The sequence below is a fragment of the Strix uralensis genome, chromosome 15 (assembly GCF_047716275.1).
Source record: "Strix uralensis isolate ZFMK-TIS-50842 chromosome 15, bStrUra1, whole genome shotgun sequence".
Lineage (NCBI taxonomy): Eukaryota > Metazoa > Chordata > Aves > Strigiformes > Strigidae > Strix > Strix uralensis.
The window spans coordinates 9,650,469-9,666,054 of record NC_133986.1 but is presented as its reverse complement, the minus strand read 5'-3'; the positions used below and the strand labels follow the sequence as shown (position 1 = coordinate 9,666,054).

The 15,586-nt window shown below is 38.7% G+C and overlaps 1 protein-coding gene across 1 annotated transcript; it reads left to right on the top strand.

Annotated features, from left to right (window-relative positions):
• Positions 1-3,413: 3,413 nt before the first annotated feature.
• LTO1 (LTO1 maturation factor of ABCE1) lies at positions 3,414-10,697 on the top strand. The gene is made up of 5 exons (XM_074885097.1): positions 3,414-3,506; positions 4,132-4,237; positions 6,696-6,766; positions 7,727-7,844; positions 8,205-10,697. The coding sequence occupies exons 1-5, from the start codon at positions 3,448-3,450 to the stop codon at positions 8,271-8,273; spliced, it is 423 nt and encodes a 140-aa protein (XP_074741198.1). The 5' UTR covers positions 3,414-3,447; the 3' UTR covers positions 8,274-10,697.
• The last annotated feature ends 4,889 nt before the right edge of the window (positions 10,698-15,586 follow it).

The window sequence follows — 15,586 nt, the reverse complement described above, 5'->3', positions numbered from 1 at the left end:
ATTTCTTCTTGTTCTATCACTTGCTACTCGGGAGAAGAGACTGACACCCACCTGACTACAACCTCCTTTCAAGTAGTTGTAGATCCAGGATGGTGAGTGCTACCTGTAGACATCATCAGTTATACTTCATCTGCAGTAAAGCAGTTATGAATTTGCATCTGTTCTATGAAACATTCCTTTCATATTTCCTTTATGTCATTAAACCCTGCCGTTCACAGTGCTTGCAGCCTTCGAGGTGCCGGACACCAAAAGGAGTGCTAACCCCCAGCTGCTCGGAGGAGGTGATTCCTTGTGGAGATAGAAAAATTCCCTATCAGGTGTGGTTTCTGTGATTCTTCTTCAGCTGCGCAAAATCCACCTGCAAAATGCAAAAAATCGTGTGGGTGGAAGGCTGCTCCCTTTTAGAAGTGGAAACCATACTCAACAGTGCAGACAGGGAGAAAACTGGTTAGTTTTGCCTGAAAAGTAAGTCAAATTCTGTCAGGAAAGAGACTGAATGTTTCTGTTTGGAAATGCTGTGAGTTATAGGAATTGCAGATTACTTGGCTGGCAAACATCTCCCATGGTGTTTCCCATTCTCCTTTGTGCTGAGCCACTGCCACACATCTGGAGGGTTCCTGCTCCTTATGTACTGGGAGATGTAGTCCTGTTTTTTCAGTCGTTTTATTCCAAAAGTTTTCAGGCTTGAGGCATTCTGTTTTTCCATTTTTCATTTCCAGTTTTGATCAGCCACTATATTTTCTTTGAACTATAGATATCTTTGAAGACCTTTTTGTAAAAAATAAAAAACCAGAAAACAGAATAAAATAAATATGAACCTTTAAAGTTTGGTCCAAAAAATCCACTTTTACTTTTCCGCTAAAGAAAAAGCATGGTTTTGATGGGAAACACAGCAAATAACAGAGCTCAGAGGGTACACTGTTTAATCTAACCAGAGATATTTTATGTAGATGTAACGTTGTTGTTTGTGAACATTGCTCAAGAGAGCAAAGATGAGCAACCTTACACTTGCAAACAGCATCTTGATCTCTCTAGTGACCCTATTTGCTGACACCTTTGGATTTGCATCTTCCACCAGCAGCACAATGTTTCTTACTGCAAAAGCATGGTTAGAGGTTGGTTCAATATTTACTCAGACGGAGGAAGGAATGCCAGGAGCTAAATTACCCACACCACTTCCTGGAGCACTTTAGTTTTCCTTGGAGGTTTCCCATCCAAGCTCTGACCAGACCTGGCTGTTTTGCTTATAAAATCTGACAAGATCACATCTTGAAATGGAAGGATTACTGGAAATGCTTTCCCTACCATCAGACACCTGATTCGGTCAGGAACTTGGTGTGCAAAACCCCGAAACACCGTTGCCTTTGGTTCTGTGGGAATGTAAACACCACCACCACCATTCACGATATACATCCTGGTTGATCATAGTTTCTCAAAGACAGTAGGACAATTGCAGTGCTTTCATTTGCAATAGTACATTTTACAGCCCTAAAAGGTTTTTAAAGGTCAGGTGTCAAATGTCTCCTTGTGAAGTCTCAGTTGGAAGCTATGATGTGCAAATACGAGTTGTTAGAGTAGTGGGAAGGCTGCAGGAAAGGAGATACTGGGCATCTCCATTTCCACTTTGGGGAAGTGTAAAAAGCTATAAATCTTTCATTCAAGAGCCACAGTATCGACTCTACCTGTGCTCAAAGCACTGAAACTATGTTCCTGGAAAATTTGGGACCACTCTTTCTACTCTGCCAGTGTACTTTGTATATAAATGGAGAATGACACGATAAATTACAGAAATGTACTTTCTTTCCTCAAAAATGTGTGGAAGCCAACCCTCCTTTCAGGCAGCTTCAGATGCAATGAAAGCAGAGCTGCTTTCATCTCAAGCAGAGATGCCTTGAAAGCAAATAATAGTGCAAAAAAGACATTATTAGGACTCTGAATTCGGGGTGAATTTGTGACAGTCTAGGCACACAGCAAGTTTATCAGGAACCCTGTTGAATGAGACCGATTGCTGAAGGTAATGGTGAGGGTAAGAATGCCCCCAAGTGAGGTTAGTGCTCGTAGTCTTCTCGCCAATACGTTGTATTTTCAGCATTTTTCATCAGTCCCACTATCCACAGAGATCAAATAACTTGTTTTTCAATAACTTCCAAAGCAAGATTTAAATTGTAGCTATTACCTTAGAGGAAACCTTCAAAGACATCTTATATTTCCACTGACATCAGTGAACAGAATGTGTTTGCCTGTGATGGTGTGGTTGTAGAGCAGGTAAATATCCACATCTCGCAAACCTTCAGTGATTTCATGTGAGATCCAGTGATATCTACACTTTAAATTAATGCAGAAAACGAGCTGGCTGGCTGACTACAGTTGCTCTATATAAATCAGTAAAACTTGTTGCGATGGAGCATTTTTAAAGATGTGTGATTGCTGCACCTGGTTAGCTAAACCTTTAGTAGCATGAGTTTATTTTCACTCTAATATAGTTTTAGTTTTTCTTTAGACCCATCTCTGGATTTTAAATCTGTCTTTTCGAGACCTCTGCCCTCCTGTGTTTGATTCTGAGGATAACAGACACCCTGTACCCCTGCTCGGATTGGCAGACTACTTTGGCGTGCCCAGAGCCACGTTTTCAATTAGGTATCTGGAAAACAACAGTGTAGGCTAACATTAAAATATAGGCTTATAAAGAAGTATAAATGCTTTCTTTTACCAGTGTTGATAACAAATAAATGTTTTAATAAAGCAATCTAGAATGGCACACTAAAGTTTGGTTTGGGTATTTACATAAAAAATGTTTACATTTTGGGTATATACATCAAAAATAGACTACCTGAAAATCAGAAACACCTCATATCAACGCAAAACCGGCTTGTATCGGAGCCCAGGTCTTAGGGGGCTGGAAACGAGCCTCCCACTTTTCCCGCTACCACAACTCCTGATAGTTTCCCGGGAAACAGACTAAAATTGATCCTTTCACTGTTAATTCTACTTTTTTCCCAGGCCACCTCCAGCTCACGCCGCGATTCCCGGCGGGGCACCGAGGTTTCCCCCAGCGATGCCAGCACCAGGCTGGCTGCCGGAGAGGACCGGAAGGGACCGGAGGGGACCGAAGGGGACCGGAGGCGGACACCCCCCCCGACGCCGGGCCTCCAGCCGCCGCCGCGGCGCTCGAGCGCCCCCCTGTGTGCACACGCCGCGCCGCCTCCCTCGGGAGCTACGCCCACCCCGGCGGCGGGGCGAGGGGCGGGGCGAGACTGGAAGGGGCGTGGTCAATGACCCTAGGGCCCCGCCCCCTCGCCGCTCAAAGTCCGCCCGAAGGGCCGGGCCCTGCGCGCCTGCGCACTGGCACGACGGCTGCCGCGGCCCCTCCGGCTTGCCGTCCTTTCCCGGCATGCCCAGCGGGTGGGCGTGTCTGGGCCGGAGCCGCCGTTGGGCTTTGGCGGCGCGATGGCGGCCGCGTCTCCGAGCTCGGACATGTTTGATGAGATTGTGATGGCCGAGGAGAGGTGGGTTTGGTGGGGGAGCCTTGACTGGGGCTTGGGGGACCGCGGGGGGCAGGCGGGGCCGGAGCGGGACTCCTCGCTCGCCGCGGGTTACCGTCGGCCTAGGACGGAGGGAGGGGAGCCCCGGGCCTGAGCCTGGGCCTCAGCCTGGGTCTGGGCTTGGGCTTCCACAGCCGGCAGTAGGAGCTGAGAAGGAAAAAGTGAGGGGTGAAGGGCGGGTAGTGAGCAAGGTGAGGAGTGGGTAAGGGGTGAGGAGGAAAAAACGCGAGTGAAATTCTCTTCTTTTCTTTTGCTGAGCGACCGACCCGCTCGATCTTAGCTCTTCCACTGGGTGCAAACTTGACCCGAAGTTGTGAGCTTGTAGTTAGTGTTATTCTGGTGAAAGTACTGAGTTGGATTGCAGAGTGCGTTGTTCTTGGCAAATTATTATAAACCTCTTTGAAAAGATTACAGTAGGCTTAGTGACATCTTAATTTAAATCAATGTTATGTGATATTTCTGAATATGGGTAATTCCTTTTCAGAGATGATACAGTATGGTTTTGTTTCTGTGAGTTGCTTCTGTGCAGGGTGAATCTGATAGGAAATGAAAATAGGCGATAAAAAAAATTATACTTTTGTCTTTACAGGTTTCATGGTGAGGGGTATCAGGAGGGGTATGCTGAAGGCAGTCACGTTGGAGTTGTTGAGGGAAGGAGATATGGATCCCTCCATGGTGCCAAGATTGGGTCTGAGGTAAATGGGAAAATACTACAGAATCGCAATGTTTTTGTCATTAGAAAATTACTGTGGCACTGAAACTGCTAGGCAAAGACTGATATATTGGTAGTCTGATGCCTGCTATGTTACACTGCTTTGTATGTGTACAAGAGGACTCATAAAGTTAGTTTGAAGGTGGTATTTTGGTCTGAATAGTTATATAGATGGTTTTATGTTTTCTGAGCTTGTTTACTATATGGAATTTTGAGTAAATTTTTTCTGAAAGGAAGGATAAGAATTAAAAAATTGTGATGGACTTTACATTTATTTTTGTAACCCAAAATCGTGGCTAAAGGCTCCCCTGTACCATCTCAATTGTGGCTCACTTTCGGGAAGAACATGGAACGTTGAGACACCTTGGATAGAGAACCGTGAAGGGGCAATTCTGGGTGTCTCTGTTTTTATTCATTGTTATTTCTAAATACTGGAAGAGTTTGTTGGTTGAGGCACAATTATTCTTTGGTAGATGGAGTCAATTCTATGTATTGCCATACAGTGGCATCCCTGAATCAATAAGCCTTTCTGGAAATAAAAGGACCTGGGAGTGGTGGTGAGGCACCTTGACTTGTCTCATATGTCCAGCTCGAAGTTTATCATAATGTGGAGTGTGTTCAGTGCTGTACAATGTAGTTACAGTACTGTTGGACCTGAACTGGATTTTTTCAGCTTTGATGGGAAGCTGTACTAGAGGATTCATGGCAGGCCTTATTTCAGGTACTGCACCACAAATCTAAATCTAGTCAATCTACTGAAGAAATTTAGGTAATTTGGCAATTTGCCCTTTTGATATTTTCAGGTCTCAGAAAGTTATTTACCTACAGAAAGAACAGTAGCAATGGCCTTAATCCATTTTGAAGTGAAAAAGGTAAACTGTCAAATTCTGAAAGGATGGTTATTGTAAAATTTTGGTTTGTATTTGGGTGTGATACAGAGATGTACAATAATGAAGTATTTTCCTGCTTATGCAACAAGTATCTAGTTCCAAGATGAGAATATTAAAGAGCAGCCTCCAAAGCTGGATAGTTTTACACAGAATGGTCCTAGACAGACCATAATAGTTAAGTGCTCTAATTTACTTATTGAGGAAGCTGCAGAGGACAGTAAGATTGTAGACCATGAGCCACGTTAAATGGGAGAAAGAGTGATTTGGGTAATCTTAGACTTGTCAGCCCATTTTGTGTCTTGGGCAAAATTATGATGCTGATCTAATACTGGCCTTGCTTGACAGAGAATTAAAGATGTTATAATTAAAAGGTGTCTGTTTCGGGCACATCCCTCGGTATGTGCTTGGGCTCAAGCAGAAGATTGGCACTGTGCCCCTGTGCTAATTTTCCTGAGCAGTGCTAATTTTCCTGAGAATTTCCCTCATTTACCTTGGGTCTCTAAGCAGTTTGGGGAAATGCAGATTAAATTTCTGTCAACAAAAAAATAACTGGAAGTCTCACTTCAAATATGTTTGAGCACTTAATGGGATGTTAAATCCCAAACCCATGTTTGGGCCTTAAAAAGAACCTCCACTATGTATTTTAATAAACGTACCTAACAGAAGACTGGAACTAGCAGACACTGCCACTCTAGTCTGAAGGGGTTTGCAGGCCACAGGAGCTTACAAGTCCAACAGTGTTTTGTAAGTTTAAGTGGCAGGTGTATGTACATGCACACGTAGGGACCTGAGTGGGATTAGGCTGTAATTTTTGACTCAGTTTCTCAAAGTCAGCTAACTTTTGTTTCAGGTGTCTGCGTTATTTTTCTGTGAATGCTAAGTCACTTTTGAAAGTGACTCCAGTTGGTGCATTGAAGAACTTACCTATATTTCTATTTCATTTGGTGTCCAAAGTTATAATGAAAAGTTCTGGCAGCAAGGCTACCTTAGTCATCTCCTTGTGCTTCTTTCTGATTCCATGCTACCCTGTTGAGTTAGGCCGGTAGAATTGTTTGCATATTAACTCTGAAAAAAAAGTGTGGTTTCCTCTTTGGTAGCTCCCTCCTTCCAGCTGGTACACCTTTCTGTAGGGCTGTGTGTGGGCTGCTTAAACTGACAGTGCTGCAAAAATGAATACTTACCAAAACATCTTAAATAAGTTGTTTTCTAACTGTCTCCCTACTACTACGTTTTGTTAAATCTGAGGGTTCAAAGCAAATAAAATATATCTATTTTTTGCAGAATTGCTTTTTATGCTGCATTTTAAATATTTTACCCTCTGATGCTAGGTAGATTCTTACAAGAAGTTTTCTGACTCTTGTAATGTGTAACACAGCCCTCATTTACCCTACCTTAATTTACTGAACTTTCCAGTGCAGAAACATGTTTGTATATCCAGTGATTTGTTTCCTGAAGAATTGGATACAATGTAGTGTTTTATTTTTGTTTGAGTATATATACTGCCTGTATTTTTTTTTTTTTTTCCCTCATGACGTTCTTATAAATTTGCAGATTGGCAGCTACCTTGGGTTTGCACTGACGTGGCAGTGTCTGCTCCAGAACTGCACGGATGAGAAGAACAGGTAAGGTTTAAAAAAAAATTACTCTTCCTTTAATACTGTTTCAAATTATGGTGTTCAGTTTTGCATGAAGAAACACCAAAAAACAGACGACAGGTGAGCAGAGGGCCACTGGGGTGGTATCATATGCTGGACCATGAGATACTGAAAAGAGGATGAGGGAACTTGGTTTCTTCAGCCTGCAGAAGAGAAGACAAGGGAGATACTTAGTTGTACCACATCAGAGGAAGTGCTAGATAAGGTAGAGACACATTCCTTGCAGAATTGCACAGTGGAGGGATAATAAGCAACTTTCACAATTTGAAACAAGTTCTAATGGGGCATAAGGAGAAGGTCCTTCCCAATGCACGTAACTAAGCGATGGGAGAAGTTGTCCAGAGAGACTCTAAAAGCTCCATCTTTGTAGATTTTCAAAATCTGGTTGGAGATGGCGCTGAGCAACCTTATCTAGCTTTGAAGTTAGTCCAGCTTCCACAGAAGGTGGACTAGATGACCTCCAGATGTCCCTTCCTACCTACATTTTTCTATGACTTTCATTCTTCTCTCCATAATTTTTTTCTGTCCAGTTTTGATTAAATTATCTGTCAGAATTGCCACAATACTGTCAGCCATTTTAATGTGTGTTCTGGTGAGCTTTTTTTTATTGCATTTCTTAATTTTGCTCAGTCATCTAATCAATATTTCTGAAGATTCTTGAATATTTGTCAACTTCTGGCAGGTAAGTTAAAAGTGAAACTTTTACTTTGCCAGTTGTGCTGCAGCTTAATTTCTGATTATGGCTTAAATATATATCAAATATACACTGAGCTAGATGGGAGAAGTTGAATTGAAGAATGGAGGGCTGGGTTCTGCGCTCTGAATTATTATATATAAGTATTAGTATAATTTTCATATTGATGGACTGAAAAAACTTCTGTAGTAGGCTCATTAGTTTTTCTGTTTTGATTTTTTTTTTTTTTGTAGTAAAAAGATAAGAGCTCTGGATTCATTAATAGGGATGATTCAGAAATTCCCATATGAAGACCCCACCTATGATAAACTGCAAGAAGATCTGGAAAAAATCAGAGGAAAATTTAAACAGGTTTGTAGGATTAAGTTGTTATTTTAGCAGAAAATGGTATTAATTTTTGAAAATATTTAGTCTCTAAACCTGCTCAAAACCACAGTATTTGTGCAGAGCAATTACTGTTCTCCTTTTGCAATCATAGTAAAAATACCTGAAATGAAGTGAATTAAGTGAAAATACTTGATAGTTGAAAATTGCCCAACTGATAGCAAATGCAAAATAAAAGATAAATATTCTTTAAAAGAAAATTAAAAATATTGTTTGACAATGAATTACAACTGGGACCAGAAGAAAAGTGGAGGAATTGGGAGTTTTGTTGAGCATTCTTCTTGGAAAATAGATGCTTTGAAACACTTTCGTGTATTCTTTTTTTAGGTTTGTTCAGTGCTAAATATTCAGTCTGATTTTAGAATCGGTACTGAAAGACCTTCACTAACATTTTGAATGTAACAGATGAAGATAAACATGGATGACCAAAGAAGAAACATTAAAAGAACAGATAACTGGAGAAGTGTTTATCTACTCTTATTTTAAACAAAATTAAAATAGTGACGAGGTGCTAAATATTAACGGAGAAAGGGAAAACTGTTGAACTTGCAATAGTACTTCTCATACGTCATTTATTGTCTATTATCTCCAGGTTTTATTTAGGATCACTGAAACACTAGTGTGTAAACCTGTTAAGTAGAAACATTTGCTTTAATTCCTCACTAGCCTTGAACCGATAGATTAATTCCTCAAAAGGAAAACATGCATTTGCAAAGTTTCCTTATTTAAAGGGTGTATGTTATTTAAAAATCTGTGTATGCAGATCATTCAGTTTACACAATGTGTAGATATTGTAGGTGAAGTAAAATATAATCAGTTGCCTGCAGACTTTGCAGTAGGTAGCACTTCTGTGGGTAAAGGATAGAACGACAAATCAAGTCAGAATATAAAGATTAAGATACCTGCTCATAAAGTAACTGCAGCTCAGAACATGAAATTTGCATTTTCCACAAGTTCTGCAAGACTGATCCAGTGGGGGGGTCAGGAATCCCCCTAACCCCCCCTCAAAACCCAAACCCAAAAAGCTAGCGACTTAAGTGATCAGTAAGAGAAACATGACTACCAGAGGAGTTGTGATACTTATTTACTGTATTTACTAGTACCTTTTATCAAGGAATAGCTTTTTATTTTTCAGTCTTGAAAATGTACTCTTTTGTCTCATTCCAAAAAATGGATGCTATCAGCTAAATCTATTTAACTATGTTAGTTTAAGAGAAATACATCAGTTATTTTACCTGAAAGATATTTTGGGTTGGGCTGCTGGATGTCTTGGCATATACCATTTGCAATACAGGTATAAAATGAATTCTAGAAGACCTTTCATCAGTTGTAACATATGCATGTCTGGCTAAGTCTGCATGGCATAGTGTAGCTTCATAAAGACAGATTTGACTTACCTGGGTGTCAGAAGCTGTGTGCAGGGTAAAGTATCTGGGGTGAAGGACATGTTTTAATATGGCCATATCCTCGAACAACACTACTTTATGTCATCCAGACCTCTGTTCTGTTTTACTTGTACAGTTTTTTTATTATACAAGAAAATAAGCAACTTGAATTTTTAAAAAGTACACTGTGTATTCATACCTGGGATATGAAGGACATGCATTTTGCTAAAATTTTTGGATTTTGGACTCTGAAGATAACCAACAGTTTTGCTGACTATGTGGAGGGAGTTGTGTGTGTATGTATCAGTTTCTTTCAAAATAATCATTTACTTTTTGTCTGTTTCCTGAGTATGCAAGTATGCCAATATCAGAGGCTTTTCTTAATAACTGGTTGCTGGTGTATTTTTTGTTTGTTTGTTTTGTTTGTTTGTCTTACATCTGTAAGTGTTCAAACAGCTTTGATACACATAGTTGAGTTTTAGGGCCATCTAGTGGAGGAGGTTGTTGTGTAAGAAACTATAAGAGTTCACAAATATTTATATAGATAGAAGTTGTTAAAATAGAGAGTACAGAACATATGTACACATGATACAGCTCTTCTAATTATATGGTGAATTTCTTTGAAATAAAGTAACTTTGTAGCTTGTTCCTCATTTGAGACCTTGCAAGAGACGTAACAGCGTTGATGGCCTCTTCATTTAGGGCTGTCTGAGTACAGTTGACTTTTAATTGTTATGCAGCTAAACCACTGGGAATCAGAACAAGCACCAGACTGCAAGTATGTTAAAATAGAAGCAAAATAAAATAGCATACCTTGTTATCTCAGTAAATAGATAGACACAAACCAAAAAGATTGCATACTAGAGAAAAGAGAGCTAATCTGGTTTCATAATCACTTCAGAGAAATCCAAATCTGAAAAAGTTGTCTCTGCATCCACAAACCAGTTTATTTGTGCGAATCAGAGTATTTTACCTGTTTACTTCAAATTAATAAAAAGTACTAGATAGACGTGTATGATATTTAAGTTATATGCAAAGTGGTACTCTAGAGATTGCATCAAAAAAATATTTTTGTTTGACTGAGAAAGGATCTTTGTAGGTCAAGTGATCAATGACTGTTATTTTGAAAATTGGTTTGGTGGGTAATTTTCTTGTATTGCTTTAATTTTATTTATAACAAACTAATATTATTTGAATAAATTATTATGTAAGTATATGTATATACATATATTTAACTATAAAGATTGTAGCAACCAGGATTTCAAGCTGGGATATGCCAGGTTTACGGTTGCTTATTAGGTCTTTAATTTAGCTCCATATGTGCGTACACACTGATGGAGTCTCTTATTGCATGAGTCTGTATTTTCCTGAATATCTTGTGTTTCATGTCTTGTATGGGCCTGCTGGTGTTTATTAAATGAGGTATGGTTAAAAATTCTGTTGGATATGTAGTTGTATACTTTCTTCAGTGCCATTTTTTTAAACTATTTTCTGCAGCAGAGTTGTGGGTTTTTCTGTGATGTTCAGGGCTGTAACAGTGGAGTCTTCACAGCATGCTATAGGGGTATTTTTATACATTATTTATAGCCCAGGTTGCATCAAGGATATCTTTGATTTGCCTTAACCAGTGCGAGATGTCTAATGTGGCTCATTCCAAATTTTGTGTTTTGAGTGCTTAAATACTTCAGAATGTGCTTCTTGCCAACATCAAGAGTGACTGAGTACCTAGCTTTTCTGCATGTTTGTATTTTTGCCTGTGTTTCTCAGATCAGTCACCTAGAAAATCAGGAACATTACAGTTAGCAAACACCTGTGAAAGGTGTGTGCTTAAGCCAGCTAGAATGTTACTGGGGGAAAAACAAAATCTATCCAAATTTCTAAAATCAGGATTCAGTTTTGTGAGATACAAGCATATGGTTTCTTGTCTTTTGACACCTTTCCTGTTACATTAACATCTTCCTGAAATCTGTAACAAATGAAAACAAATTCTTATAAATGTCTTCATTAGTTTCACACCCTGTTTACTCATCCTGTCCTGAATGGTCAGGACTGGTGGAAACAAGTGTTACACTGTAATTAAAGACCCTATCAGAAGATCTGTGCACAGAGGGGCTGAATAAAGTTTTGTGGACCAGGGTTGCTCAGGCATTTCCTGGTTTGAATGCTTGACTGTGCAACTTAGGTATTGCTTTAAAGCCTGGGTGGAAAAGATACAGGAAAAAAAATGCAATCTTGTAGATTATAATACTGGTTATTAATTTGTGGCTTTGTGCTATATCTTCAAACAGGTTTGAATTTTTTCAGATATACTTGATCTGTTCAGAAAATTTCTGGAAAATTTCTTAATGGAAAATTTCTGCTAAGATTATTTTAAGTTGCTAAGACTTAAAAATATATCACACTGTATTTATCAAATCTAGTTATTGCTCAGTAGTTAGGGAGGAATGTTTGAAACATTTAACTTAGAAATTTCTGACTTGCCTGGGCTTCGTTCTAGCTTGTTTTGTTTCTTCATGATCATCTCTCAGCTGAAGCTGTGGAATACAGAACTCTATTAAAAGGTGGATACCAAGCTAATTACTGCTAGTGTACTGAAGTCTTTGCAGTCCAGAACTCGTAACTTTTCTTTCTATGATATGTGATGAGTACACAGTTTTGAGGCATCAGCAGAGAAGGGTGAGCTCTGGACTGCGGTGAATTCGTTCTCTGCAGAATTGCAAGCTGATTCAATGCTGTCTTATAGCCATGGGATCATCAGCTGCTAATACCAAATCAGCCCTCATTAGAACATGTAAATCTGACTTTGTAGGTTATCTGTGTTGTTGTACTACATCACTACAGTAAAAAAAAAAAAAAAATAGGAGTTTGTTAAAGCTTCCTAGTAAAATTCGTGAATAAAGCACTTGTTAAATCTTCATTAAGCAGCAAACTTTCTTTCCATTTGTTGTAAACTGTAATGTGAAGGGGATCAATTTCAGCTTTGAATGAGCATCTGTAATTCAACAGAAATTTGTGAAATCTGAAAAATTCTGGGTATGCAATTGTTCACTTAAAAATCGACCCTGTAGGAGAAGTCTGGCTCATTCAAATCCTGTTATGTTTTTCTGAAACAGTGTTATGATAATTTACATGTGGATGTGTAAGGGAAGTCTGACTTCCCAGTTTGGCATGCTTTATTTGTTTATGTGACTTTTTGATCTGATTGCATTGAGGTATGAAATATATAAGCAGTAGTGTGTTCTAATGTGCACATAGCACCTGTGCAAACTCATGTTGCTAGCTTTGTGGCTATACACCAGTTAGAGGAGGAAAAATAAAGACTGGTTTAAACACTGTTTTTGTAGGATTATTTGATGAGTAAAGGACACGTTTTGTCTTTAGGATTTCTAGAAAGGTAGCACATTTTTATTGATTATTTTTAAATAGATTACATTGAGATAAAATTAGGAGTTCCAAAGTTTGTATAGGTTTTGCTTCATGAAGAGGTGCAAGAGTTTGAGCCCTATGATGTATTTATGAATGCTTATTTACACTTCGGCTGAAAATACAGCCTCCCGTATTGGAACAAAGGGAGGTCCGTCTGTCAAAGGTCTGCCTGCTCCCTAATACTCCACAGTGCTTTAAAGTAAGAACTGGTACCCTTTTAAGATACATGACTTCATCCACAGAAAGAGATCAAATACTCTGAATTTTCAAGGTTGTAAATGCACAAATCCTGTTCTATTGACATCTTTTTGTTCAGTATTCATCTACATTCCTTTTTGAATGTAAAGTTTTAATGCCTATCTCTGCATTAAGGTATTACAAGAAAAGAGCATTAAAAATAAAATCTTTTATTTATAAAAATCGTGCAACTACAGGCCTGGATCTAATATTTATTTACTCACAAGCTGCCAAAGCTGTATATTTTATTAGATACAGCCTTCTGTTTCAAGATCTGATTTAATAATGCTAGATCCTTTCTAGTTTCATTCTCAAGTAAAAGTGGGTGCCTTCTCCTTGGGTGGCTTGTTTGAACATTTGTGGTGTTTTGTTGTGTTGGTTTTTTTTTTTATAATGTCCTGTAATTACTTGGCAGTGTTGCATGCTTGAAAGGGAATGCTGATATTAATGTAATTTTCTGGAGGTAAAGGTGTGGGCAAGCAAGATGAGGATAAGACTTCTTGTCAGAGTAATTGCTTTCTTTAAACAATTTCTGCAATGATAGCAGCATGAAGCACTACACATTTTTGACAAACTGCTGGTGTTGGTGTGCATCATTTTAAGAATATAGTTTGAAATCTGCTGGAAGATTAGAATTATCTGTAGTCTTTCTGGATTAGAACTTTTATTTCTGATGGGAGTTTGTTCAGGGCATTCCAGAGAAGGTTATACAAAGCTGGATCAGGCAGATAGAGCAATGTACATGTGATACTATATCTCATCCTGATCTTTGTAAAGAGAAAGGCTTTGCTTTGAAACAAAAGGTTTAATATTTCTACTAGTGTTATAATTCTTTATATTCTTGGTGCTACTCACTATGAATGTTAGTGCCTTCTGAATACTGCCCTTTGCAAGCTTCTTATGACAATGGGTTCTAGTCTAATTACAGCCTAAAACTTCAGCTTTCATACTTAGGCAAGTAACCATGAAGATTCTCATTTTACAGTCTGCCAGAGTTGGTTTTTTAATGAATAAAGTTATGACAGTACACATTACCATGGAAATGTATATATCACCAGAGAAAAAGGGGATTTGGGAAGTGTGAAATGAGTTCTGCAGCAAGTTTCCAGTTGCAAGTTTTGGTGTCTAGGATTGATGTCTAAAGGCCAGCTAGAGCAATCTGGTACTGAAGTGCTTCAGTGTGTCCCAGTGTTTGGAATTGCAGAACCAGCTCAGCCTCTCTTGACATGAAAAATAATGGAAAAAGCTTTGTGCGCTATTTTGAAAGCAGTTTAAGTATATAACTCCGTGCACTCAGACTTGAAAATAATGGTTTCCTTAGCAGAGACAAGAAGAGAACTTGGAGCTCTTGATTCTTTGTTATTGTCTAGATGACACTGTGCAATGGGATGATATCTGGACTAAAATTAAAGCCAGCCTAATGCAGCAGAAAGAGTATCCCTATGTTCGAACAAAGCACTGATCTAACCGATGTACAGTGCTGTTAAATATCCAAATAAGCTTGGTTTTAACACTGCTTATACAGTCAGCTCATTTGTAGCTAACTTGAGTACCTCTTTGTCATCACACTGAATATTCCTACCTTAATCACAGGAGTGTTTATTTCCTAAGTGTAATAATCACATTCTTGCAGCATTTTTATCCTAAGATTCTTTAAGGACTTTGCAAGTCCTGAACATACATATAACTCTACCAAATGATGTAATACTATGCGGAAGGAGACGTGGTCACTAAGCTTATCTGAAACAAAGCCAATATAGGAGACTTCGGAAATCTTTATTAAGTTAAAGTATTACCCATTCATTCTCATTAACTATATGACAGGTAAAAAAAATCAGCCACAGTAACTGCCAGTTAATTCTGAAGTGGCTTGCTATACGATGTTTTTAATTGTTCTATCATATTTCATATACATGTAATTGACCAATAATACAGTGTTCTGTGTATCTGGTTTTGGCATGGCAAAATTGCCTACAGAAGATTTCTGAATAGATACAAGAAATAGCGTATAGCTTTTGTCTTGAAAAATTAGAAAGCTTGATTGTAATTGTGCAGAATTTGTATGGATGGTATCTGAAACAGTGACGTACTGACCAAAAACTTAACTGATATTTGTTTATAATAAAATTATGGAGTTTATTTTAGCAAATTGTTTAGGCAGAAGGAAGATTTATTATTCAGTCTCTGCATCCTGACTCTGCACTAGACAGAATCAACATCAGTATTTGTCACTGTCTTTCATTTTATTTTTATTGTTTAGCAGCATATTTTGCTGCTTTATCACAGTTTTTAACCTTCAGCATCTTCAGGATTCTGGAGAATAATCAACACTGCATGGAATCTTTCTTGATAGTAGGAACTGTGAGTCAGCAACCCTTTAATTTTTTTAGTTGCAGCTATTGTTCCAGCAGCAAGCTTTACTGCTATTGTCCACTGTTTGTCCAGCTCACGTTTACTGGACTGTGGGAACGGATTAGGGTTTCATGGCTTTTTTTTCCTTCTTGCATAAACTCTTGATCAAAGACATTCCTTGGATGACAAAACACTGTATACTGTGTCACACAGTCCTGACCAGACTGCACGAACAGTAGTTTAAAAACACATGCCTACATTGTTCTCTAAACTGGCTTTTTTTTTTTGCAATGTATGTGCAGACATTGA

Bases quoted from the DNA above. Each gene is read 5' to 3' on its own strand.
- LTO1 (XM_074885097.1), top strand. From the start codon at position 3,448: ATGGCGGCCGCGTCTCCGAGCTCGGACATGTTTGATGAGATTGTGATG. The intron at 3,507-4,131 runs GTGGGTTTGGTG...TTGTCTTTACAG, and splicing joins ATTGTGATGGCCGAGGAGAG to GTTTCATGGTGAGGGGTATC. The intron at 4,238-6,695 runs GTAAATGGGAAA...ATAAATTTGCAG, and splicing joins GTGCCAAGATTGGGTCTGAG to ATTGGCAGCTACCTTGGGTT.